The sequence below is a fragment of the Andrena cerasifolii genome, chromosome 9 (genome assembly GCF_050908995.1).
Source record: "Andrena cerasifolii isolate SP2316 chromosome 9, iyAndCera1_principal, whole genome shotgun sequence".
Lineage (NCBI taxonomy): Eukaryota > Metazoa > Arthropoda > Insecta > Hymenoptera > Andrenidae > Andrena > Andrena cerasifolii.
The window spans coordinates 9,836,129-9,859,206 of NC_135126.1; the positions used below are offsets into that span (position 1 = coordinate 9,836,129).

A 23,078-nucleotide genomic window follows, 5' to 3' on the forward strand; every position below is an offset into this window, starting at 1 on the left:
TAAGGCCGTATGTTATTCCAGGTAATGAAGACCTCATTCGCCTATTTAAATCTGTTGCGTCAGACAACATAAAACAACTTGTAGCTTGTGTAGATTTGTAGATAGATTTGCAGAGTTCTCCATGACGCTTGCAAAATACAATATTCCGCAAAATCCTAGACACAAATTGTCTGTTTTCCTTCACCGTACTACCATCCGAGATATCGCACAAACGTTCCATCGCAGTTCGCATTGCACTACAAAACCGGTACGTACACTGTTAGAAAGATGACTTCATGATTATTCGATGCGTGCACGCAACTGCACCAAGCACTACTGCGTTCACCACCGCAACAAGTTGCTGTGACAACAGAAAATCGATCAGCGCGCTGCCGTTCAGAGAAACCGGCGCAGGCGTTGTGCAACCAGGTATGCATTATATCCACCGTGATCCTCCCCTATAGAGTATTCAACCCAGTAGTTTGCTCGTATTCGATGAGTGACCACGATGACCAAAGAATCCCCAGTCATAGAGACCAACCTCGGCAACTTAAGCGATTACAGTCTTCAGCTGAATCGATGGTACCTGAAACCGATAGGCGCTTGGCCTTGGTCCTCCTCCACCTCCAGGCACGAACGGATCGTTTCCATCATTTTGATCGCCGTATGTTACTGCTCGATATCGTTTACGGTGATCCCTTGCATGCTGCACATCATGCTCGAGAATGAAGACATTCGAAAGAAGCTGAGAGTCCTCGGCCCCCTGAGCCACTGGTTCGTGGGAGGAATCAACTACACCACGCTGCTGTTGCGAAGGAAAGAGATACGATTGTGCGTGGAGCACTTGGAAGCCGATTGGCAGATTATAACCAGAGTAAAGGACCAACGCGTGATGCTGAAGAACGCTAAATTCGGGCGGTACGTGGCTGGTTTCTGTGCGGCGTTCATGCAAGGTGGGGTACTTTCCTACTGCCTAGTTACAGCGTTGTCCACCCAGATCGTTCAGGTTGGAAACGAGACCAGAACAGTGCACATGCTGCCCTGTGCGTTCTATAAGAAGCTATTTAACGTGGACAGCAGCCCTATGAATGAAATCGTACTCGCCTCGCAGTTTCTGTCGGGTTTCATCGTGAATTCTAGTGCGGTTGCAGCTTTTAGTCTGGATGCAGTCTTCGCGGCTCATGCCTGTGGTCAGCTGAGTATCCTGATGACTTGGATTACCGAATACGTGAATGAATCAGGGGGATGCGGTAAGGGTGCTTATTTCAGCGATATAGGAACGATCGTAGAGCACCATCTGCGTGTATTAAGGTAACATCGAAATATTCCGTGGTTCCTTGCCAGTGTGGTATTTCTATGATTAACGCGTCTGTTGATTACAGCTTCATATCGCGCATCGAAGACGTGATGCATCGAATATGCTTCTCGGAACTGTTTAAATGCACGTTGGGTATATGCATGCTCGGCTATTATATTCTGACGGTAGGCTGAGAATGTTTCTGTTCGTATGAAATTGTCCTACAGTCCTCTTGCAATATTTTCACAAGTAATTGACTTTTCCTTCTGCGCAATTCATTCGCAAAAGAATTATCGCCACCGACGCTTGGATCTTTCAACGCATCGTTGGCCCGTTTGTAAATGTAAAAGATGCATTTGTTCTTTTAGGAATGGTCCGATCACGATTTTCAAAATCTCACCACGTATTTCATGATACTTTTCTCTATGACCTTCAACATTTTTATAGTATGCTATATCGGTGAGGTGCTCGCAGAACAGGTAATAGAGACGATTGGCGAAAGCAATTATCAGATTGGTGAACGTGATTCACCGAGCGAATTCTTAACAGTGCAAGAAAGTTGGCGAGGTGGTGTACATGACTGATTGGTACTATTTACCTTACAAAAACGTCCTTGACTTGATACTAATCATCGCACGGTCCAGTATGGTTATCAAAATTACCGCTGGGAAGCTCTTTCACATGTCCGTTTACACGTTCGGCGACGTAAGTATGTTTGTTTCTGTAAACGAAGAAATTCATCATTCCCTCTTTCCTTTCTACGTGCAAAAGATCATATGTTATTCCAGGTGATGAAAACCTCTTTCGCGTATTTGAATCTGCTGCGTCAAACGACGTGACGCAAACGCTCGCGTCGATAACTCGTAACATAATTGTATGCAAAATATACAGACGTGTGAAATTTTATACTTTCGAATGTATAATAATGAAGTTGCTAGTAAAATACAATATTGATAGAAAGCACTCGTTACGAATGAACTGTTCGCGATTCTGTATCATCCGTACTAGCCGTAAAAGAATTCATATCCTCCCTGACAAAACTTTACTTCCCAAGAATGGAAGGAACGCAAACTACGTACCTAGATGCTAAAAGAAGATTATAATCCTCCCCCTGGGAAGCTTCCTCGCAAAGCCCTCTTTCAACTAGCGCTGAACAATCGCGGTTACGCGCTATGTGACGTATCAACTGGTGGTTCGAAGGGTTCAGCTGCACTGGCGCACCCCCTGAATCCACGTTATTGCAACAAATCGGAGGAAGGCGGTAGCACATGCGCGAAACGAAAACTTTGGTAATCGATGTTATCGCCGTACACCTTAGCCCCGTCAGTCACGCATGCACGTTCGTCCCGGCCGGTATCATTCATGACCGCGGCGATGATCAGGGTCAACGCTCCGCCCCGCAGGGACTGGACGTACAGCGTTCAAATAAATCACTGGCTCCTGAAATCGATAGGCGTTTGGCCGTGGTCATTGTGCCTGACCACCGCGGAGAAGATCAATTCCGTGGTGCTGGCGTTCATCAGTTCCTTTCTCATAGGGTTCCTGCTCGTCCCCTGCGCTCTGTGCACCTTTCTCGACAAAACGGGCGACCTCGACACCAAGATAAAGATGATCGGCCCGCTGAGCTTCTGCGTGATGGCTGCCATCAAGTACTACGTCCTCCTGTCCCGCGGCACGGAAATCAGCAACTGCATCCAGCACGTTCGCGCCGACTGGTGTCAAATGGACGCGGAGCAGCGCGACGACGACAGAGCCATCATGACAGAGAACGCCAGGATCGGTCGGAAGCTGGCGATCATCTGCGCGGCGTTCATGTACTCCGGCGGATTCTTCTACACCACCGTGATGCCCTTGTGCACGCACAGAACGGAGATCATCGACAACGAGACCGTCCGCTCCCAGGCGTTCCCCATCTACCGCGGCCTCCTGGACCCGCGAGCCAGCCCGTTCTTCGAGATCGTGCAACTCCTGCAGTGCCTAGCTGGATTCGTCATATACTCCGTCACCGTCGGCGCTTGCGGCCTCGCCGCGGTGTTCGTCATGCACACCTGCGGCCAATTCAGAATCCTCCTGGGGAAACTGGACAAACTGGTGGACGGGGCGACGGAGAAGGGCGACCTGGACTCCCCTAGAGAACGATTGGGCGCGATCGTCGAGCATCACCTGCGGATACTCAGGTAAAGAGCTTTGGGGATTTCTGTCGGGGACTTGAGTAAACGCGGGGGGATGAGATCCAGGGAATTTTTAGCTTCATAGCTCGAGTGGAGGAGCTCCTGAACGAGATATGCTTCGTCGAGTTCGTGGGCTGCACGATGAACATATGTTTCCTGGGTTATTATTTACTCACGGTAGGGAATACACGTGAAGCTTACAGATCGCGCAATATAATTTTGTCGCCGACCGTCGTCAGCAGTCGTCAACTCACAAGGGGAGGACACCATGTGGTGGACACCGATTTTGACGAGCCTTGACACGAGGGATCTATGTCGAAAATAAGTAAATAGGTGTCCGAGCGTTTCTGTCAACGGGCCTTAATAATAGAAATATTTACATGGAAATTATTAAAAATTTCATAGTGGCCTGGGGTTTTAATGTGTAAAAATCCCACACTACCCTGGCGCTCCCGGGGGATTCCCCTCTGAAGGAGTTGGGGTGCCTTTTGAAGGTTTCCCCAAGTTAAAAAATTATTTATAAAAAAATACTTCGTAAAAAAAATTTATAAAGTTTTTTTAACGTGGAGACATCTTCAAAAGGCACCCCTACGCCTCCAGAAGGGAATCTCCCGCGGGCGCCAGGGTAGCGTGGGATTTTTACCCACTAAAACCTCACGGACACTATGAAATTTTTAATAATTTACATGTAAATATCTCTATTATTAAGGCTTATTGGCTGAAACGCTCGGACACCTATTTACTTATTTTCGAAATGGATCCATCGTGCCAAGGCTCGTCAAAATCGGTGTCTACCACATGGTGTCCTCCCCTTGTCAGTCGCCGCTGGTCGCCGCTCGGGGGTAAAATTATATTGCGCGATCTGTACTTAGGTGTTCGCGTTATCACTGACGCGCGGGAATGTTTGAAACCGCGATTACATGACTCGTTTGTCAGTTTTCCAGGAGTGGGAGCAGAGCGAGACTGTAGGGACACTGACCTATTGTACGTTGCTCGTATCCTTCACCTTCAATATCTTCATACTGTGTTACATTGGTGAAACTCTATCCGAACAGGTATCTAATTTATCCATGGGCACGGTAACGATCGTTTCGTCTTGCCAGTCGGTTGACAGACACCCATTACTTCCGTTTCAATGCCGTAGTGTGGAATGGTCGGATTAACGGCTTACAAGATCGAGTGGTATCGTTTGCCACGGAAAGAGGCTCTTGGGTTGATACTGATATCCTCTGTGTCGAACTATTCCGTGAAGTTGACAGCAGGGAAACTCGTCGGGTTGTCCTTGAGCAGTTTCTGCAGCGTGAGTACCTAAGTACCGCGGGCGTGTGGATACCTCGGACACCAGCAGCTCCCCGATTGTAATCCTTTGCATTGCAGGTATTGAAATCGTCGCTGACATATTTCAGCCTGCTTCGTACGCTGACGACGTGAGGAAGAGTCCCTCGATTCACATCGATTAATAGTTTGATGGAACACCCATCCCTGACCATCTAACTTATAAAAATTCTTGAAAATTACGGATAACTATGGATATCGTGCGTATAATCGATCGAGAACCTTATCTACCTCTGTGCGCAATCAATTTAATCCAATTTCCTTGGAGGAACTTTAATTTCACAATCATGCCCAATACATTCGAATATTATACCTAAATGTTTCTTCGATCGTGCCTTCTCCCTTAAGGGGGTACTCTAGCGTAGGTAACTACCCGTTTTACAACCCCACCTTCGGGAATCTGTTTAACAAAAACTGTAAGTTTACACTGCCTGACGTTTTGCTTGCGTAGTAAGGTGTGTTTGCATATTAAGGACTGTCATAATCATCTAAAATGGAAAAACTAAGGTTTATTTTCTTTCTTATGGCTGTCGCTATTGGAACTACGGAGGCCCCCTAAGAATAAAGATTTGCAGAATGACAGCATTTTGAAAAAAATGTTGGATTTTTAATAAAAATTTTTCCGACTGTTTTCGTTCTGCAAAATTAATATTTTACAAGATAGAAACTCGTCCGTGAAAGTAAACCTTAATTTTTCCATTTTATATGACTACAACAATCCCTCAAAAAATTCCTAGTATTATTCCAAACATACCTTAATATGCAGGCAAAACGTCGGACAATATAAACTCATAGTTTTTGTTAAATAAATTCCCGAAGATGGCGTTGAAAAACGGGAAGTTACACTAGAGTACCCCCTTAAGACTCGCCCTATCAATTTCACCCCCTGCATTGGTTGCACACAGCAATTGTCTCGCAGCAATCCAGCAACACGTGCGTTAGCGACTCTGCAATCGATTCACAGGGTACGGGTTGAAGAATCTGCTGCGCGACTGAAGAAGCCCCTCTGTGCTATCTAATGTGCTATGTTCTAACACTGGAGGCCGCATAATCGATTTCAGATTCGACGCTACAAAGACACATTTCCCCCTCAGGGATTAATTATTCCCCGTTCCTTCTCTGAACGCAGCAAGCCACGCCGCACGCAGCTCGCGACATTACCGTTCTCCTGCACCCCCGCACTTTACTATCGACCAAAAAAAACGGTATCCCTCAATATTCTCATTGCCCCGCTCTAGCGCGCTTGCGTCCCTTTCTGCCCCGCCAACAATGTTTCACCCGCCGTTTAGTCGACAAGCGTTGTGCTCGTTGAAACGAATAGCCAGATCGGCGGTCTCGCGATGAACGAGAGTTACCAGAACGACGCGAAGAACGCCCTCAAGTACACCCGGTTCTTTCTACGACTGGTCGGTATGTGGCCCCGAGTCAACGGCCACCGCAGTGGCCGTTTCGAGAGAATCGCCTCGGTGGTCTCGATAGCCATATGCACCAGCTGCCTGGCGTTCATCCTTCTGCCCTGCGGCTACTACTGCTTCTTCTACGTCACCGACATACACGTCAAGATCAAGAAGTTCGGGCCACTCGTCGCTTGCGCGGTGAACGCGGTGAAGTACTACTACATCAATCGGCGGGGGCTCAGCTTCCAACGATGCATCAGGCACATAGAGAGGGACTGGAGGATCATAGAGGACCCGCAGCACCGAGACATCATGGTCAGGAACACGGGGGTCGCCCATTTAGTGTCCATCGTCTGCGCCACCCTATTCTACACCTCAGTTCTGACCTACCACACCATCTTGCCGTCCTGGTCCAACGTGTTCAAAGGCAACGACACCCACGGGCTACTCACCTACTCCGGCTTCGAACTATTCGCGGACATCCAAGCCAGTCCCACGTACGAGATCATCTACGCCGTACAGTGTACGTACATCTGTGTCCTGAGCAGTGTGTCCTCGGCGTCCTGCAGCTTGATTGCACTGCTGACAACCCACGCTCGAGCACAGATGCAGGTGCAAATTGCGAAGTTGCAGGGCCTGGTCGAAGCAGAGAGGAACAATGACCGTCGGCAGAAGGGGCTATTGGGTGCCATTGTCGACGGCCACGTAGAGAATATAAAGTGAGTTTTAATAGTACATTCTCACCATCTGCCATCCCTTCAAAATTTTGGATTTTGTGTTCAAGAAAAATTGTAACGCATCGGGTATAAACTGTATAAAGGCTTTTTGATATCGATGTGCATATAAGTACCTATTATAAGATGATACAAAAATTTAATTATAACTATGTATGTTGCTGTCGCTCGGCCCTAGTTTTCGAGATGTTTGCAAAAAACTGTGACCGGTAGTCTCAAGGGGTTACACTTACAATTAGTCAGGAGACCGAAAAGACGCGAATGTTTGTGATTTTGTTTTGAAAAAGCGGAAGCGTATATCTTCGCAGAACTTTTTGCACTTAAACGAGCAACATTTAAAGAACATTTGGTAATTTTTTTGTAGAAAACGGTATGCAAAAATATATGCTTCCGTTTTTTTTCAAAAAAAAATCACAAACATTCGCCTCTTTTCGGCCTGCTGACTAGGTGTAACCCCTTAAAATATATGAGTATGAGTTATCGTATTACCAATCGTTGCTGCTAAATATTTCGGAAATGTTGGTGGCAGCTTTAGACCAGAGGAGGATCGGTGTATTGAAAGAGTTGCTCTCTGCGTTGTACATAGTCGAAAGAGCATCTTCGCGATGAGTAATCCAGGTATCGTTCACCCTCGCCTGGCTTGAATTCCCTATATTTTTAATCGAAGAACTTTCCGTCAAAATACACGAAATTTACACTCAAAGATTTGCCTACCTATTTGAATGAAACTTACTATTATTACCTTTCGTTGAACACTTCGAGCTTCTTTTCTCTCGAACTGCGTGCAAATTTATGTGAGTGGGATTAAAGAGGACCGGTACGATGATACTGAAAGAGTGAATGAAGGCTACGAGTGCCTTTATGTTACGAGGGTCTCTTGACAAATTTCAGGTTTTCGAGAAATATCTCGACCGCGCTACAGGAAATATGTTTCATGGAAGTGGTGGCAACCACCTTGATGATCTGCGCTTTGGAGTATCTCTCCATACTGGTAAACAGGAACATTGTTGCGACAGCAATGATTTTAACGAATTAAATCAACGATTAAACTGCGATTATCGTTTTCAGGAATGGAGAAATCGCGACATCGTCGCGATGGGAACGTACTTGGCCTTGACGCTTTCGTTCACTTTCAACATATTCATAATATGCTATGCTGGTGAATTTCTCGTTGAAGAGGTACTCGTGACCAATTCCAAGTATCCTCGTTCCGGGTTCCCTTTGATTATCCGCGATTATCATAAATCTCTATCAGGGTAGCAAACTGGGGGACGCGTCCTACCAAATCGAATGGTACGATCTACCTGGAAAGAAGGGTCTCGATCTCATTATGCTGATCGCCGTATCGAAATCCCCACCGAAACTCACTGGCGGGAAGATATTCGAAATATCCGTGAACACGTTCAGCAACGTAGGTGGCAACATTCCTTTGCACATTAGCCTGTTTGCAGAGCTGTCTTCACACTAGACCTCTATAACTTTCAGGTTCTTAAATCATCCGTAGTTTACGCGAACTTGTGTCAAGCCGTTACGACATGGTAAAACCCTGCGCCAATTACCTTTCGAACACTTTTACAGGACACAAAACCAATTAGAAATTTTTATAGATCCATCGGTGTGCATAGAGAGAGAGAGAGAGCTCGACGCTAAACGTGCGCGGAAAAGCAACTTCAGTACTTACTGGCATTGAGTACCATTGGAAAAGCCGTACGAGCGTCAACTTCTTCGTAGTCCTTCGGGGTAATAAGCATCGGCACGCGCACTTTAGGTACATGTACCGTACAGTAATGTATTTTACAACAATTGCCCCTGGCTTCAAAAGTATTCTACGATGAAAATACATAAGTGCAGAGATGTACCAACTGAACGGACGTACCCTTTGCATTATCCTCGCAGTGTAGAATTCGACGTGCACGCAACGCGCAAAGTAACCCCTCCCGATTATCGATGACCGACGACCCCTTCCCCCCTTAATGTTCTAGATTGCTACACAGTCGCATTTACCGAGGCAACGGTGCACGCGCTTGCGTTCTGACAATCCTTCCACTAAAACTGTCTGCCGCGCATCGCTCGTCCTGTCGGCAGTGTGTAGCGTGCGCCTCACGATGCATCATCGATCATCGAGCCCAGCCGACGACCACCCGCGGAACTGCAATTACGAAGCCGACGTGCGTTACACCCTGCAGATGTGCCAGTGGGTGCTGAAGCCAATCGGCGTGTGGCACCTGGTCCAGGACCAGTCCGGCACGTTGAATAGAATCGCCTCGATGGCCCTGATGACCGTTTGTTTCTCCTGTCTGTTCTTCATCCTCGTGCCCTGCGGTCGTTACATCATACTCGAGGAGAAGAACGTTTACACCAGAGTGAAACTGCTCGGCCCAATCGGCTTCACCCTCTGGTCCACGATCAAGTACTTCTACCTGGCCCGGAAAGGGGCGGTATTCGCCCGTTGTATCCTGCACATGAGGAGGGACTGGGAAATGGTGGAGGAGCCGAGCCACCGCGACATCATGCTCAGACAGGCGACCATCAGCCGGAGCCTGACCAGCGTGTGCGCCATGTTCCTCTACAGCGGCGGCATGTCTTACAACACCGTGATGCCGTTCTTATCCAAACAGAGGAGCGCTGCCAACTCCACCGTCAGGCCGCTCATGTATCCCGGCTACGACGCGTTCCTCGACACCCAATCCAGCCCAACCTATGAGATCGTCTTCTCCATTCACGTGTTCGCCGCATTCGTCAGGTACACCGTGACAACAGCCGCCTACAGCCTGGCGGCCCTCTTCGTCACTCATATCTGCGGGCAGATAGAGATCCAGACGACCAGGTTGGATGGTCTGCTGGGCTCGAGGTCGGAGAAAGCTAGCCAAGACCCCCTGGCCGTCGTTATTAGGAGCCACGTGGAGATTCTTAGGTAAGTCGCTGGTTTTTTATGTAAAGGCACGTGGAAGAGACCGTGGAAGTGGGTGTTGTAGATTCTCGAAGAACGTTGAGGAAGCCCTGCAAGAGATATGCTTGGCGCAAATCATGGAGTCTACGTTGATTATATGCTTGCTTGAATACTATTGCTTGATGGTACGCACGGGTTGTGTATTAAGGGACAGTGTCCTTCGTGTACCTACCTATTCGAATCCTTATTAGAAGTGCTTGAATAGATCATGCTTCTAGGAATGGGAACACAGCGACGAGATTGCTATATTGACGTACTTCATTTTGCTTACCTCCTTCGTTTTCAACATATTTATATATTGTTACATAGGCGAGGTTCTGTCCGAGCAGGTAGTTTGCAAAAGCATCTCGCGAAATTCCTTTCGGATATCGCCCCTGACGTGTAATAGACGGTAAACGTTCCACCAGTGCAGCCAGATCGGCCCATCCGCGTATAATATCGAGTGGTACAATCTGCCAGCTAAGGAAGCTCGGAATCTTGTTCTGCTCAGCGCCATATCGCTCTATCCGCCGAAGCTTACAGCGGGCAAGATGATGGAGTTGTCTCTGAACACGTTCACCATAGTACGTGACTGTTTTACAAGTAATTTGTCTGCTCCCGCTGCTGACTACTGGACGCTCAAGGTTCCCATGATTTCCAGGTGTTAAAGACGTCTGTGGTCTACTTGAATTTACTGCGGACAGTTACTGACAGGTAGTGAAGCTATCTCGGCGAGCTTCGGTCATCAACATTCGGCAATCGACCATCCGAGCCTTGTAAAGAGAATACATAGTTGTTGAATATTTCCATTAGGGGCTGATGGAGTTTGTATCAAATAAATTGGTGTCGATGTTTATTCCTACTTACGTATTATTCTTAGCTTATGCGGCTGATCTCTTGCGAGTAGTCGTTCTGCATCTCGCACGGTACAGCCAAAAGGTAAATTTCAAGTTTTCACCGAAATCTGCACAAGGTAGCTCGCTTTTAAGTAGGGGAGAGCGGGGCAGAACGGAACGTCGAACTTTGGAATGTGATAACAAGAAAAACAAAGGGGAAAAAAGACATGGGACTTTACTAGGAGTCTTAAGCAGACCTTACCCTAGATTAGACTATAAGAAAATCGCAGGCTTTGCTGAGAGAAGTATTTTGCGAAGAAGGACGATAAAGATTTTCCGGGGGTATTGCAATATTCTCCTCAAGTGTTGGGGTAAAACAGAACAATCATTTGAAGGCCATGTAAAAGTACAAAATCTTTATTTTTATGATTTAAAGAGTATTAATTAATGTAAAAAGCTATGAATATATGTCCTAGGTATAACATATAACAAAAATATATATTATACAGATGGGAACAAATATTTTACAAGATAACAAGCAAATTCCTGAAGATAATCAAATATAAATATAAAATTGTAAAATAGCATAGATGAATAGAGTTGGTTTATTGTTTTACGAACAAAAATCTCTTATAAATTCATCGAAAAAAAAATGTGGAAATGTAGTGTAAGGACTATTGAATCCAATGCTGTACTTGCCGTTGTAAATTTTCCAATTCCAAGTTTAAAAAAATGGTCGACACTGCAACACAATGTCAAAACTTCGGCACCGGAATTTGTTCCAACACTGTCTATCAAAAAGTGACGTGTACACAGGCCTACGGTCGGTCACGAAATGCTTTGATGTCGCATGATACCATACAATCGCAGCTTTTATTTAAAAAGGACATTGATGTTCCGTTTTGTTCCAGTCATTCCTCCTTCAAAAAACACAAACTATTAGACACTATTAGAATACAGCACCACGTTTACTCTAAACAATGATACGATTTAGAAAGACAGACTCTACCAGCGTGTTTAGATGATAGTTTTTCTAGAATCTGGACCAGCACCCTGAGCAATCCCTACCAGACAACTTTACGGTAAAAATAACAGTGCAATTATTGAACGAAGGAATAACAATTTCATTGCAGCAATTCCATCCTACCCTTTCGGCCACAATACGAATCCTGCTCTATGTACCCACAACGTACTCCATAGTATAATACGTTTACTGTCTACTACATCCGCGAAATGGAAAAAAAATCGCGCGTAATTATAAATGAAGGTTTCCCCCTGCGATTGTTTCCGACTCGGCCAAACCACGACACGCGATCATTCAACCCCCAACCTACGATCACGCGCTTGCGTCCTGGCGATACCCTGCAGGAGCCTTCTGCCGCGCCGTTCAGTCGACGATGTGCAACTGTGCAGCAAAACCACCGCCATGCATAACCAATTACGCTGTCAGTTCGACGGTAAACCGAAGAATTCTCACCACAAGGGCGACATACGTTACACGCTGGAAATGTGTCAATGGGTCCTGAAGCCAATCGGCATATGGCCTCTGGTGTACAGTCGCACCAGCCGGCTGCAGAAGATCCTCTCGAACGGGTTGCTCGCGTGGTGCTCTTTTTACTTGTTGATCAACATGATACCTCCCACTCGGCACGCGATGTTCGTCGAGAAGGACACGTACAAACGGGTGAAGATGGTGGGTCCGCTTCTCTTCAGCGCCGGGAACATGGTGAAATACTACTACTTAGCCGCCAAGGGATCGATCTTGGAGCGTTGCATCGAGCAGGTGGAGAGAGACTGGAGGACGGTGGAGAGACCGAGTGATCGCGCCATCATGCTCAGACAGGTGTCCATCAGTCGAAGTCTCATCAGTTTGTGCGCGATATTTATGTACACGGGGGGCATACTCTTTCACACCCTGATACCGTTCATGTCCAAGTCGAGATTCAAAGGGAACACCACCGTCAGGGTGCTGACCTACGCTGGCTACGACGCCTTCTTCGACACCCAGTCCAGCCCCACCTATGAGATTATCTTCGTCGTGCAGATTATTGTCGGGCTGTTGAAGTACAGTATCACGACGAGCGCGTACAGTTTGACCGCCATTTTCATCACTCACGTCTCCGGACAAATCCAGATCCAGGTAGCTAGACTGAAGGAGTTCGTTGCAGAGAGACACGAGAAGAATCCCGATCCCTTGGGCATTGTCATTCGAGATCACGTGGACATCTTGAGGTAAGACGTCGGAAGCTTTGCGTGGTAAGTGTTGAAGTGTTAAATCCATCTGTTCTTGTAATTCGTGCTGTGCACGAAGATCGGAGAAATCACTGACCACTGCCGCCGAATGGCTTAGATTCTCTAAGAACGTGGAGGACGCATTGCGCGAGATATGCATGGTGCTGATCCTGGAGTCCACGATGGTTATATGCCTCCTCGAATACTACCTTCTGATGGTGAATAAAGTACACGTTTAAATTTGCAAGTATAATGTAACAGTGCCTTCGTGATCCATGAGAATTGTTTGACGATGAATCTAGGAATGGGAAAACAGCGACGCTGCCGCTCTAATAACGTACTTTATTTATCTCACCTCCTACACATTCAATATATTAATATTTTGCTATGTTGGCGAAATGTTAACTGAGCAGGTATTACTAAAGAAATTGACTTCTCAAATTGCTTTGATTGCTGACATAATAGGCATTTTATCAGTGCAGCCACATTGGTCCAGCTTCGTATAACGTGGACTGGTACAATTTGCCACCCAGACAGGCTTATAATTTTATTATGTTGAATGCTATATCGCTCTATCCACCTAAACTTACGGCGGGGAAGATGATCCCATTGTCTATCTATACGTTCGGCTCAGTACGTGGCTATTTCTATATTAAGGGGGTGTAATCCTCAAAATTTCCAAAAATTCGAGATTCGGATTTTTGCATATGCCTGTAGCTACATCTTTTCTACGTACTTTAAACGCAGCCGGGCCCCGAAATTCCGAAAATTCAAGGAATTACAGCCAGAAATGTATGAGCCTGCACTGTAATTTCTCAGAAACTACGATTTCCAAAACGGTGAACATAAAATCTCGAAAACCGCTCGAACCATTTGAATGAAAATTTACAGGGAGGTGCAGAAAACTATTCCCCATAATGAGTCCGATTTTCAATATAAATTCTGAAAAAGAAAAGATAAAAAATATTTTTCCTACAAAAAGAAGGATAAAATCATATACATCGATATAAAAATTGTATTAATTTGTTTATCAAAATTTTGCTTCCGACATAAGATGGAGACTGTCTTACAGATTATAAAAATGCCTGTACTTTGGGTTATAGGTAATTCACCTATCCGGAAGCGTGTTCGCCAGCAGACAGTGCATCGCGCACACGCACTCACATTTATATTTACCTATAGCTTTTTTCCTGCGAATATATTTAAAATTTTCTTTTTGTGCATTAAAGTCTACGAAATTACGATTAAAAATCGAAACAACAATTAACTCTATATTCATTTATTACTTCAGAATATGCATTTGAAGAAGGACCTGTTGAGGGTTATCTACCCCCTTAATTTAACATGTTCTGCGGAAGTTGATCATATGCTGAAAGGTTAATGATTTCCAGGTGATGCAGACGTCTGCTGTTTACTTGAATTTACTACGGACTATTACTACCTCATAATTAAACTTTTATCTGTTACTGTTATCGAGATGCAATTTCCACTGCCGCGCAATCGACCACCCGAGCTTAGGAATCATAATAATAGCTGTTGAATATTTCCAATAAAGGCTGATGGAGTTTGTAGTGATAATGAATCAATTATTCTCGATAATGCTTCTTGTCACATATGTAATATTATTCTTAGAAACGACTGTACGTGGTTATTGTCGGTAGCTCCGCTTCAACACTCTTCGAAATCGTGGTCGAAAAGCACTCAGCCAAGGGCGAGCAGGGAATTTTCAATTACAGCAAGGACATTGTTCACATTAGAAAATTCAGAAGGTGGATTCTCCGCTCTATTGATGGAAATATTATAATAATAGGTAAAAAATCGACTGAATATCATGATGCCACGATCGTACCATAGTACCGTGCATTTTACACCTTGCCCAAGCAGAAAGGTAAATTTCAAGATTCCATAACAGCACAATAAACTTTCACCAATAATTATTCTAAAATATGATTTTTGACAGTGAGTTAAGTTTTCTCCAGTTATTTCTTGAATAACGAGAGCCTTTTATATTACAAAAAATTTAATATTCATAAAAAAAACAGTAACAACATAAAATCAAATAGGTATATAGTAAAGATTTACGCACCTACCAATTTTTTAAATCTAAAAAAACCCAACTCTTATAAGTTTATTGAAAAATCAATTTAAAAAACAGCATAAACACTTTTATTGATTTTAATTTTCTCTTTCTACCAATTTCGCCGCTCCCAAATTTGCACTTCTGGGTAGTTACTCTGCTTGCGCCCCCTTAGATCGGGCCCTGACCTTCACTATCGGATCACTGCACACCAAAATAAAAGAGTACAGATTTTCGATCGATCGTATGCACGCACCTGTGGATCATTATCGTCCAAAGCTTCGCCCACAATTCGACCTGCTCTGTCCGTACTCCCCCAGCACCCTGGTGGGGGTTGCTGATACCCCAATGCAAGGAACGACGCATGCCTAGCCTTACGACCAATGAACAGAAGACCAACCCCTTAGGGATAGCTACGCCTGCGTGGAATAAAAAGGCGTACACATTTCTATAGTTGTATTGTAAAATGAATCTTCCAGTAGCACGTAGTAATGCATTCTCAAAACATTCGATCATCATTAACATTAAATCGAAAGCAATAAGCTGTGTGCACTACATACGATTCATTTATTCATATATGGAATTTATAGCAAATTCTAGCAAACTTTCACATCTATCTCACTGAACATCAGAGCGAGTTATAATCATTCAAATTTTAGGACGCAAAGAAATGGCTACCCTAAGTAATTATCCAGTTATTGACTGTTAATGACAAACCTTTCTATGCAGGTGTTGAAGACATGCTTGACGTACTTAAGCTTCCTCCGGACTGCCGTCGTGCAGTCATCGATTGTCTAATTGCCCGTCAGTTTCGTAATTGCTTGTACAACAGCAAATAAAGGCACCCGTCACGCACGGCGAGACTTCTTGCCACCTGAAACCGATTTGTGGTGTTATCGTCATTACAGGCTCGATAGGAACTAGATGTTTATCACGGGGAGACTTATCTTTTTATTTACATAGGATGTGCAGTCGCGATGAAATGGATGTACACGGCAGTGAAATTGGAGGCTTCAATCGCAATAGGAGGATTCTTCCCTCGTTGACGGGCACGTATCGAGAGAAATGACAGATCAACTGACGATGCCGGTACTGCGGTCGTAATATGGTTTCGTGAATTATGCACCACCGAAACGAGCAGAGCAAAACAAGGTAAACTATAAGTTTCCACAACAGCGTGACAAAGTTTCCCCATCGGACCATTGCACGCCAAATACATAAAACAGTATTATCGTCGATTAAGTATATCCGACTCCCTGTGTACTGTCTATCGTTACAGTTGCAGCACCACTTCGAGCATAACTGCATCTACTCTACATAAGACATATTCCATCCCTAACATGAGGCAAATTGCGCGCATTATAATCGACGGTTTTGCCATCGGACAGTTCGCAACTCGTCTGCTATTCCGATATGCAGAAATTACCCACCCCGAGCCATCGAATACGCGCTTGCGTTCTGACAGTACTCTACCGAAACCGTCTATTCTCTCCCTCAGTCAACGATGTCCACCGAAGCCGTCACGATGTATGACCAATCGCGTCGTTGGATCGACGGCAAACCGAAAAATCCCCATTACGAAAAAGACATACGCTATACGCTTGAAATGTGCCAATGGGCCCTGAAGCCAATTGGCCTATGGCATCTGGTGTACAGACGCACCAGCAGCCTGCAGAAGATCCTCTCGAATGGGTTGCTCGCTTGGTGCTCCTTTTTCTTGGTGATCACCATGGTACCTCCCATTAACCACGTCATTTTCATCGAGAAGAACATGAACAAAAGGGTGAAGATGGTGAGTGGACTGCTCTTCAGCGTCGGGACCATGGTGAAATACTACTACCTAGCCGCCAAGGGATCAATGTTCCAGCGTTGTATCGAGCAGGTGGAGAGAGACTGGAGGTCGGTGGAGAAATCGAGCGATCGTGCCATCATGCTCAGAGAGGTGTCCATCAGTCGAAATCTCATCAGTGGACTCGCTATATTTCGTTACACAGCTGGCATGCTCTACAACACCGTGATGCCGCTCATGACCAAGGCCAGATTAAGCGGGAACACCACCGTCAGGGTGTTGACCTATCCTGGCTACGACGCCTTCTTCGACACCCAAGCAAGCCCCAACTACGAAATCATCCTGTCCGTGCAGATTATTTCGGGGTTATTGAAGTACAATATCGCGACGAGCGCGAACAGTTTGACCACCATCTTCATCACTCATGTCTCTGGACAGATTGAGATCCAGGTAGCTAGGCTGCAGGGCTTCGTTGCAGAGGGACATGAGAAGAATCACGATCCCTTGGCTATCGTCATTCGAGATCACGTAGAGACCTTGAGGTAAGATATTCGTGACTTCGCGAGGTAAGCGCTCATTCAACTGTTCTTGTACATATATTTTCTACTAGAAATTGAGAGGTCACTAATCACTGTCGCTGAACGATTTAGATTGTCTAAGAACGTGGAGGAAGCGTTGCAAGAGATAGGCTTGGTGCTAATCTTGGAGTCCACTGGGCTTGTATGCTTCCTCGGATACAACATCCTGATGGTGAATATCAGTACGCGTTTAAAATTGGGAGTATGATGTGCATATCCGTGCATTCGTGATTATAAGAATTGTTTGACGATGAATTTAGGAATGGGAGAACAGCGACATGATCGCTATAACATCGTACTTTATTTATCTCATCTTCTTCACGTTGAATATATTCATACATTGCTATCTTGGCGAAACGTTAACGGAACAGGTACTGCTACAGAAATTGGGTTTTCAAGTTGCTTTGATTACGGGCATAATAGACGCTGACATTTTACCAGTGCAGTCGAATTGGTCCAGCTTCGTATAACGTGGACTGGTACAATTTGCCATCCAGAAAAGCATATAATTTCATTATGCCGAATGTTATATCGCTCTATCCGCCTAAACTTACAGCGGGGAAAATGATCCCATTCTCTATATATACGTTCAGCTCAGTACGTGACGGATTTTTATTTCTATATTAATGTAAGGGGAGAATCTAGTTTAGGAAGCTGAAGAAAGGTGATTTTCGCGATTTATTTTAATTTCTTCTGCAATTTTTTTAAGCAAAAAACTTTTTGTCGGACCTCTTATTGCTTCAAATTATTTTTAAGCATGGTGACACTTTAAATGTCAGCTTTCTGCGATGAGCATATACATATCCTACAATGTTTAAACTATATCTCAGAATTTTTGAGATTTAATTTAACAAATAGTTTTTAAATAAAAACTGTTTGAAAATTGGCAGGTGAAATTGGCCCTGTATGACAACGACGTTCGAAAAAGTATTAGTCTAAACCAGGTTCTCCCCTTAACACGCTCTAGAGAGGTTGATCAAATTCTGAAAGGTTAATGATTTCCAGGTGATGCAGACGGCTGCGGTTTACTTCAATTTATTACGGACTGTTACTAACACATGATTAAACTGGCATCATTTACTTTTATCGCGATGCAATTTCCACTGCATCGTAATCTAACATCCGAGCCTTGTGAAGATAGAGGAAGCTAGCTAAATACGGAACAATATATCTTTACAGAATAGTGCCATTTAACCAATATGATTTTAATGTTAGTTCAGAATTGAAAATTGTTCGTAACGTTAGAAATATAAGGCTGCCCTTAAATTGTGCGAAAATATATAATTGAATACACATAAAAATCTTGTATTTGTTGCGATTGATTTTGTAAGAATGACATTCGAAAAACAAAATGGTATTCCATATTTGGCTACTTTCCTCTAATAACTGTTGAATATTTCGATTAAAGGCTGATGAAGTTTGTAGTGATATTGAATAAATTGTCCTCGATGCTTCTTGTTACATATATCTATACATATTATTCTTAGAAACAACTACCGATGTGGTTAATCCTGCTAGCTGCGCCTAAACAGTCATCAAGATCGTCCTCGAAAAGCATTCAAAAGGCTGCGCGCCGCGAATTTTGCATTACGGCAAGGACATTGTTCAGATTAGAAAATGCAGTCGGCAAATTGATGGAGATGTACTAACAACATGGTGCACCGGTGGTACCATAGTACATTTTACACCCTGCCCAAGCAAAAAGGTAAATTTCAAGAATCCATACCACCACGATAAACTTTCATCAAGGCTCGATCTAGCTTTTCCGCCACTCTGAGCAAAAAGGATTTTTGCCGTCCATGCTACTTAATTATAAATAATTATTCTAAAATATGATTTTTGACACTGAGTTAAGTTTTCTGCAGTTATTTCTTGAATAACGAGAGCCTTTTATATTACAAAAAATGTAATATTCATAAAAAAAACAGTAACAACATAAAATCAAATAGGTATATAGTAAAGATTTACGCATCTACCAATTTTTTAAATCTAAAAAAACGCAACTCTTATAAGTTTATTGAAAATCAATTAAAAAAACAGCATAAACACTTTTATTGATTTTAATTTTCTTTTTCCACCAATTTTGCCACCCCCAAATTTGCACTTCTGGGTAGTTTTCCTGCTTGCACCCCCTTAGATCGGGCCCTGACTTTCACTATCGGATCACTGCACGCCAAAATAAAGGAATACAGATTTTCGATCGATCGTATGCACGCACCTGTGGATCATTATCGTCCAAAGCTTCGCCCACAGTTCAACCTGCTATGCCTCTACTTCCCGGGCACTCCTTATGGGTATGAGGGTTCCTGATACCCCAATATTTGAAACTGTGCATGTCTATTCTTACGACCAATGAACAGAAGACCAATCCCACGAGGGCTGCTTACGCCTGCGTGGAATAAACAAGCGTACACATTTCTACGATTATTATTATTATTCTCATTATTATTAAACAGGTGGTCACCTTTTGGTTATATAAAATAAAGTATCTACATTAAGGAAGAACGAAGTTGTAAGTTATGATATTTATAATACAGTTATTATGTACAGACAGTGTTACACAGTGCGTCAATAAATAATTTGTCTCTCACATGAGATGGTAAATTTCTGCGAGAAAAAGTCAATCTTGTTGCTGACACTATTAGCCATTTCACAAAGTCGGTCAATCTTATTGTGCTCTCCGAACTTCGCGGCATGCTTTCTCAGAGAGAAAAGTGGGAATTGCCTAAACATTCTTGGTGGAGCATACGTTTTTCCGATGAGAAATCATACCGCATGTCACGTAAATCGGATTTTTTTTTTAACAAAGTTAGCTTGAAATTATGCAAATTCATTATGGTCCGCATTATATCCTTCTTGTTGTTATTTTTAAGTATCAGAGAAACATAAGGAACATACGGGACTTGATATTTCTCACTTCCTAATGGGTATTCCTGTCCTTTCGAGGGTCGAAAGCGATAACACTCGGTACTGTCTTCGCCGGGCGACATCTCTTCGAGTAGCATCGCGACAGGATCACCTGGTACAAAGCCTCTTCGACACAATAAAGAACGTTGCTTGGAAAGCACGAGTGCTTTCACTACCACGTAACACCGTATATGTGGACAGAAGAGAGGGATCGAACCGAGTGCTGCGGCACTACGGTGGTACTATGGTGTCTTGCATTATGCACCCTGCTCGAACAGAGGGTACAAAGGTAAACTTTAAGTTCGCCCAACAGCATGGCAAAGTTCCCTCATCGGATCGTAGCATGCCCAATACATAAAACAGTTTTAACGTCGAACACATGTATCCTAGTTCCTGTGTACAGCGTATCGTTGCGTTCTACCCCTTCGGGCATAAATTTACCCCCGACTCGCAAAAAAATTGCGCGCATTAAAAACGATCCGTCTGAACAGTTTTCAACTTCTCTGCAATCGATGTGCAGTAATTATCCCCCCAGCCGTTGAATACGCGCTTGCGTTCTGACAATACTCTACCCAAACCGTCTGATCATTCGTTCAGTCAACGATGTCCACCGAAGCCGTCAGGATGCATAATAAATCACGTCGTCAGGTCGACGACAAACCGAAGAATTCTCACTACGAAGACGACATACGCTATACGCTAGAAATGTGCCAATGGGCCCTGAAGCCAATTGGCCTATGGCATGTGGTGTACAGCCGTACCAGCAGGCTGCAGAAGATCCTCTCGACGGGGTTGCTGGCGTGGTGCTCTTTTTACGTGATCATCACCATGGTGCCTCCCCTTAACCACGCCATGTTCATCGAGAAGAACTTAAACAAAAGGGTGAAGATGATGAGCGGACTCCTCTTCGGCATCGGCACCATGGTGAAATACTACTACCTAGTCGTCAACGGATCAATCTTCGAGCGTTGCATCGAGCAGGTGGAGAGAGACTGGAAGACGGTAGAGAAACCGAGCGATCGTGCCATCATGCTCAGAGAGGTGACCCTCAGCCGAAATCTCATCAGTCTACTCGCCATATTTCGTTACATAGGTGGAATACTCTACAACACCATGATGCCGCTCATGACCAAGTCGAGATTCAGCGGGAACACCACCGTCAGGGTGTTGAGCTATGCCGGCTACGACGCATTCTTCGACACCCAGTCCAGCCCCAACTACGAAATCATCCTGTCCGTGCAGATTATTTCGGGATTCTTGAAGTACAATATCGCGATAAGCGCGAACAGTCTGACCACCATCTTCGTCACTCATGTCTCCGGGCAGATCCAGATCCAGCTAGCTAGACTGCAGAACTTCGTTGCAGAGGGACATGAGAAGAATCGCAATCCCATGGCCCTCGTCATACGAGATCACGTGCAGATCTTGAGGTAAGAAGTTCGAGGCTCTGCGAGGCAGGCCTGCATTCGTCTGTTCTTGTATTCCACGCGAATGCGCGAAGATCGGAAAGATCACTGACACCACTGCCGCTGAACGATTTAGATTGTCTAAGAACGTGGAGGAAGCGTTGCAAGAGATAGGCTTGGTGCTAATCTTGGAGTCCACTGGGCTTGTATGCTTCCTCGGGTACAACCTTCTGATGGTGAATATCAAGTACACGTATAAAATTGCAAGTATGATATGCATACCCGTGTCTCCGCGATTATGAGAATTGTTTGACGATGAATCTAGGAATGGGAAACCAGCGACACGATCGCTATAACATCGTACTTTACTTATCTCACCTTCTACTCGTTGAATATATTCGTACATTGCTATCTTGGCGAAACGTTAACCGAACAGGTACTGCTACAGAAATTGGGTTTTCAAGTTGCTTTGATTACGGGCATAATAGACGCTGACGTTTTATCAGTGCAGCCGAATTGCTCCAGCTTCGTATAACGTGGACTGGTACAATTTGCCACCCAGACAGGCTTATAATTTCATTATGCCGAATGTTATATCGCTCTATCCGCCTAAACTTACAGCGGGGAAAATGGTCCCGTTGTCTATGTATACGTTCAGCTCAGTACGTGACTATTTCTACATTAACTTAACTCGTTCCTGGGGAGCTTGATCAAATGCTGAAAGGTTAATGATTTCCAGGTGATGCAGACGTCGGCGGTTTACTTGAATTTACTACGGACTGTTACTAACTCATAATTATACTTTCATCTTTTACTGTTATCGATATGCAATTTCCACCGCATCGCAATCTACCATCCGAACCTTGTATAGATAGAGGAATGCAGCCAAACATGGAACAGTATACCTACTTAATATGAAGTAGTACCATTTGACCAGTGTTTTCTTTGATTTTACTTCAATATTGAAAATTGTTCATAACGTTAGAAATATAAGACTGCTCTTAATGTTTGTTTGTTTTTATTGTTTTCCTGTGTTTTAAGCAGCATGGCGTTTCAAGCTTATTTTTGCTTATATTGCCCAACGAAGTATAGTCCCATTTTTTTTGTTCCCTCCTCTCTCTTTCGGGTCCCAGCAGCAGCAGCGCACTGGGAGAAAGGTGGTCTCCCACCTTTCCCCAGTACACCGCCCCGTGATGCTTAACTTCGGTGATCTAACGAGAACCGGTGTTTTCCATCACGGACTGCTCTTAAATTGAATACCCACAAAAATCTTTTATTTCTTTGCGATTGATTTTGTGAGAATGACATTAAAAAAAACAAAATGGTACTCTATATTTGGCTACTTTCATCTAATAGCTGTTGAATGTTTCGATTAAAGGCTGAATTTGTAGTGATATTGAATATATTGTTC

At 44.3% G+C, this 23,078-nt stretch overlaps 7 protein-coding genes across 8 annotated transcripts; all 7 read left to right on the forward strand.

The window, feature by feature from the left end:
* The first annotated feature begins 19 nt into the window (after positions 1–19).
* LOC143372935 (odorant receptor 13a-like) lies at positions 20–2,929 on the forward strand. 2 transcript variants are annotated; one of them, XM_076819610.1, is made up of 5 exons: positions 27–1,290; positions 1,362–1,461; positions 1,645–1,755; positions 1,826–1,981; positions 2,065–2,240. In XM_076819610.1, exons 1-5 carry the CDS (start codon positions 488–490, stop codon positions 2,113–2,115), a joined length of 1,221 nt encoding a protein of 406 aa, XP_076675725.1. In that variant the 5' UTR covers positions 27–487; the 3' UTR covers positions 2,116–2,240. The 2 variants fall into 2 exon arrangements, 1 of the variants encoding a protein (XP_076675725.1); XR_013086395.1 differs by lacking the exon at positions 2,065–2,240 and adding an exon at positions 2,814–2,929 and having other exon boundaries at positions 20–1,290; positions 1,645–1,981.
* Positions 2,359–5,141, forward strand: Or35 (odorant receptor 35). Its single transcript, XM_076819614.1, has 5 exons — positions 2,359–3,453; positions 3,525–3,624; positions 4,392–4,502; positions 4,592–4,747; positions 4,825–5,141. The coding sequence occupies exons 1-5, from the start codon at positions 2,573–2,575 to the stop codon at positions 4,876–4,878; spliced, it is 1,302 nt and encodes a 433-aa protein (XP_076675729.1). The 5' UTR covers positions 2,359–2,572; the 3' UTR covers positions 4,879–5,141.
* A 966-nt stretch (positions 5,142–6,107) lies between these two features.
* Positions 6,108–8,455, forward strand: LOC143373195 (odorant receptor 10-like). Its single transcript, XM_076820185.1, has 5 exons — positions 6,108–6,898; positions 7,805–7,904; positions 7,982–8,092; positions 8,169–8,324; positions 8,399–8,455. Exons 1-5 carry the CDS (start codon positions 6,123–6,125, stop codon positions 8,453–8,455), a joined length of 1,200 nt encoding a protein of 399 aa, XP_076676300.1. The 5' UTR covers positions 6,108–6,122.
* A 477-nt stretch (positions 8,456–8,932) lies between these two features.
* On the forward strand, positions 8,933–10,625 carry LOC143373568 (odorant receptor 13a-like). Its single transcript, XM_076820963.1, has 5 exons — positions 8,933–9,827; positions 9,889–9,988; positions 10,082–10,192; positions 10,271–10,426; positions 10,504–10,625. Exons 1-5 carry the CDS (start codon positions 9,019–9,021, stop codon positions 10,558–10,560), a joined length of 1,233 nt encoding a protein of 410 aa, XP_076677078.1. The 5' UTR covers positions 8,933–9,018; the 3' UTR covers positions 10,561–10,625.
* A 1,443-nt stretch (positions 10,626–12,068) lies between these two features.
* LOC143373567 (odorant receptor 10-like) lies at positions 12,069–14,463 on the forward strand. The gene is made up of 5 exons (XM_076820962.1): positions 12,069–12,910; positions 13,029–13,128; positions 13,213–13,323; positions 13,388–13,543; positions 14,302–14,463. The coding sequence occupies exons 1-5, from the start codon at positions 12,105–12,107 to the stop codon at positions 14,356–14,358; spliced, it is 1,230 nt and encodes a 409-aa protein (XP_076677077.1). The 5' UTR covers positions 12,069–12,104; the 3' UTR covers positions 14,359–14,463.
* A 2,042-nt stretch (positions 14,464–16,505) lies between these two features.
* Positions 16,506–18,497, forward strand: LOC143372873 (uncharacterized). The gene is made up of 4 exons (XM_076819491.1): positions 16,506–17,318; positions 17,427–17,526; positions 17,615–17,951; positions 18,360–18,497. Exons 1-3 carry the CDS (start codon positions 16,513–16,515, stop codon positions 17,822–17,824), a joined length of 1,116 nt encoding a protein of 371 aa, XP_076675606.1. The 5' UTR covers positions 16,506–16,512; the 3' UTR covers positions 17,825–17,951; positions 18,360–18,497.
* A 2,375-nt stretch (positions 18,498–20,872) lies between these two features.
* Positions 20,873–22,559, forward strand: LOC143373139 (odorant receptor 10-like). The gene is made up of 5 exons (XM_076820080.1): positions 20,873–21,691; positions 21,804–21,903; positions 21,993–22,103; positions 22,174–22,329; positions 22,407–22,559. Exons 1-5 carry the CDS (start codon positions 20,886–20,888, stop codon positions 22,461–22,463), a joined length of 1,230 nt encoding a protein of 409 aa, XP_076676195.1. The 5' UTR covers positions 20,873–20,885; the 3' UTR covers positions 22,464–22,559.
* Positions 22,560–23,078: the final 519 nt, after the last annotated feature.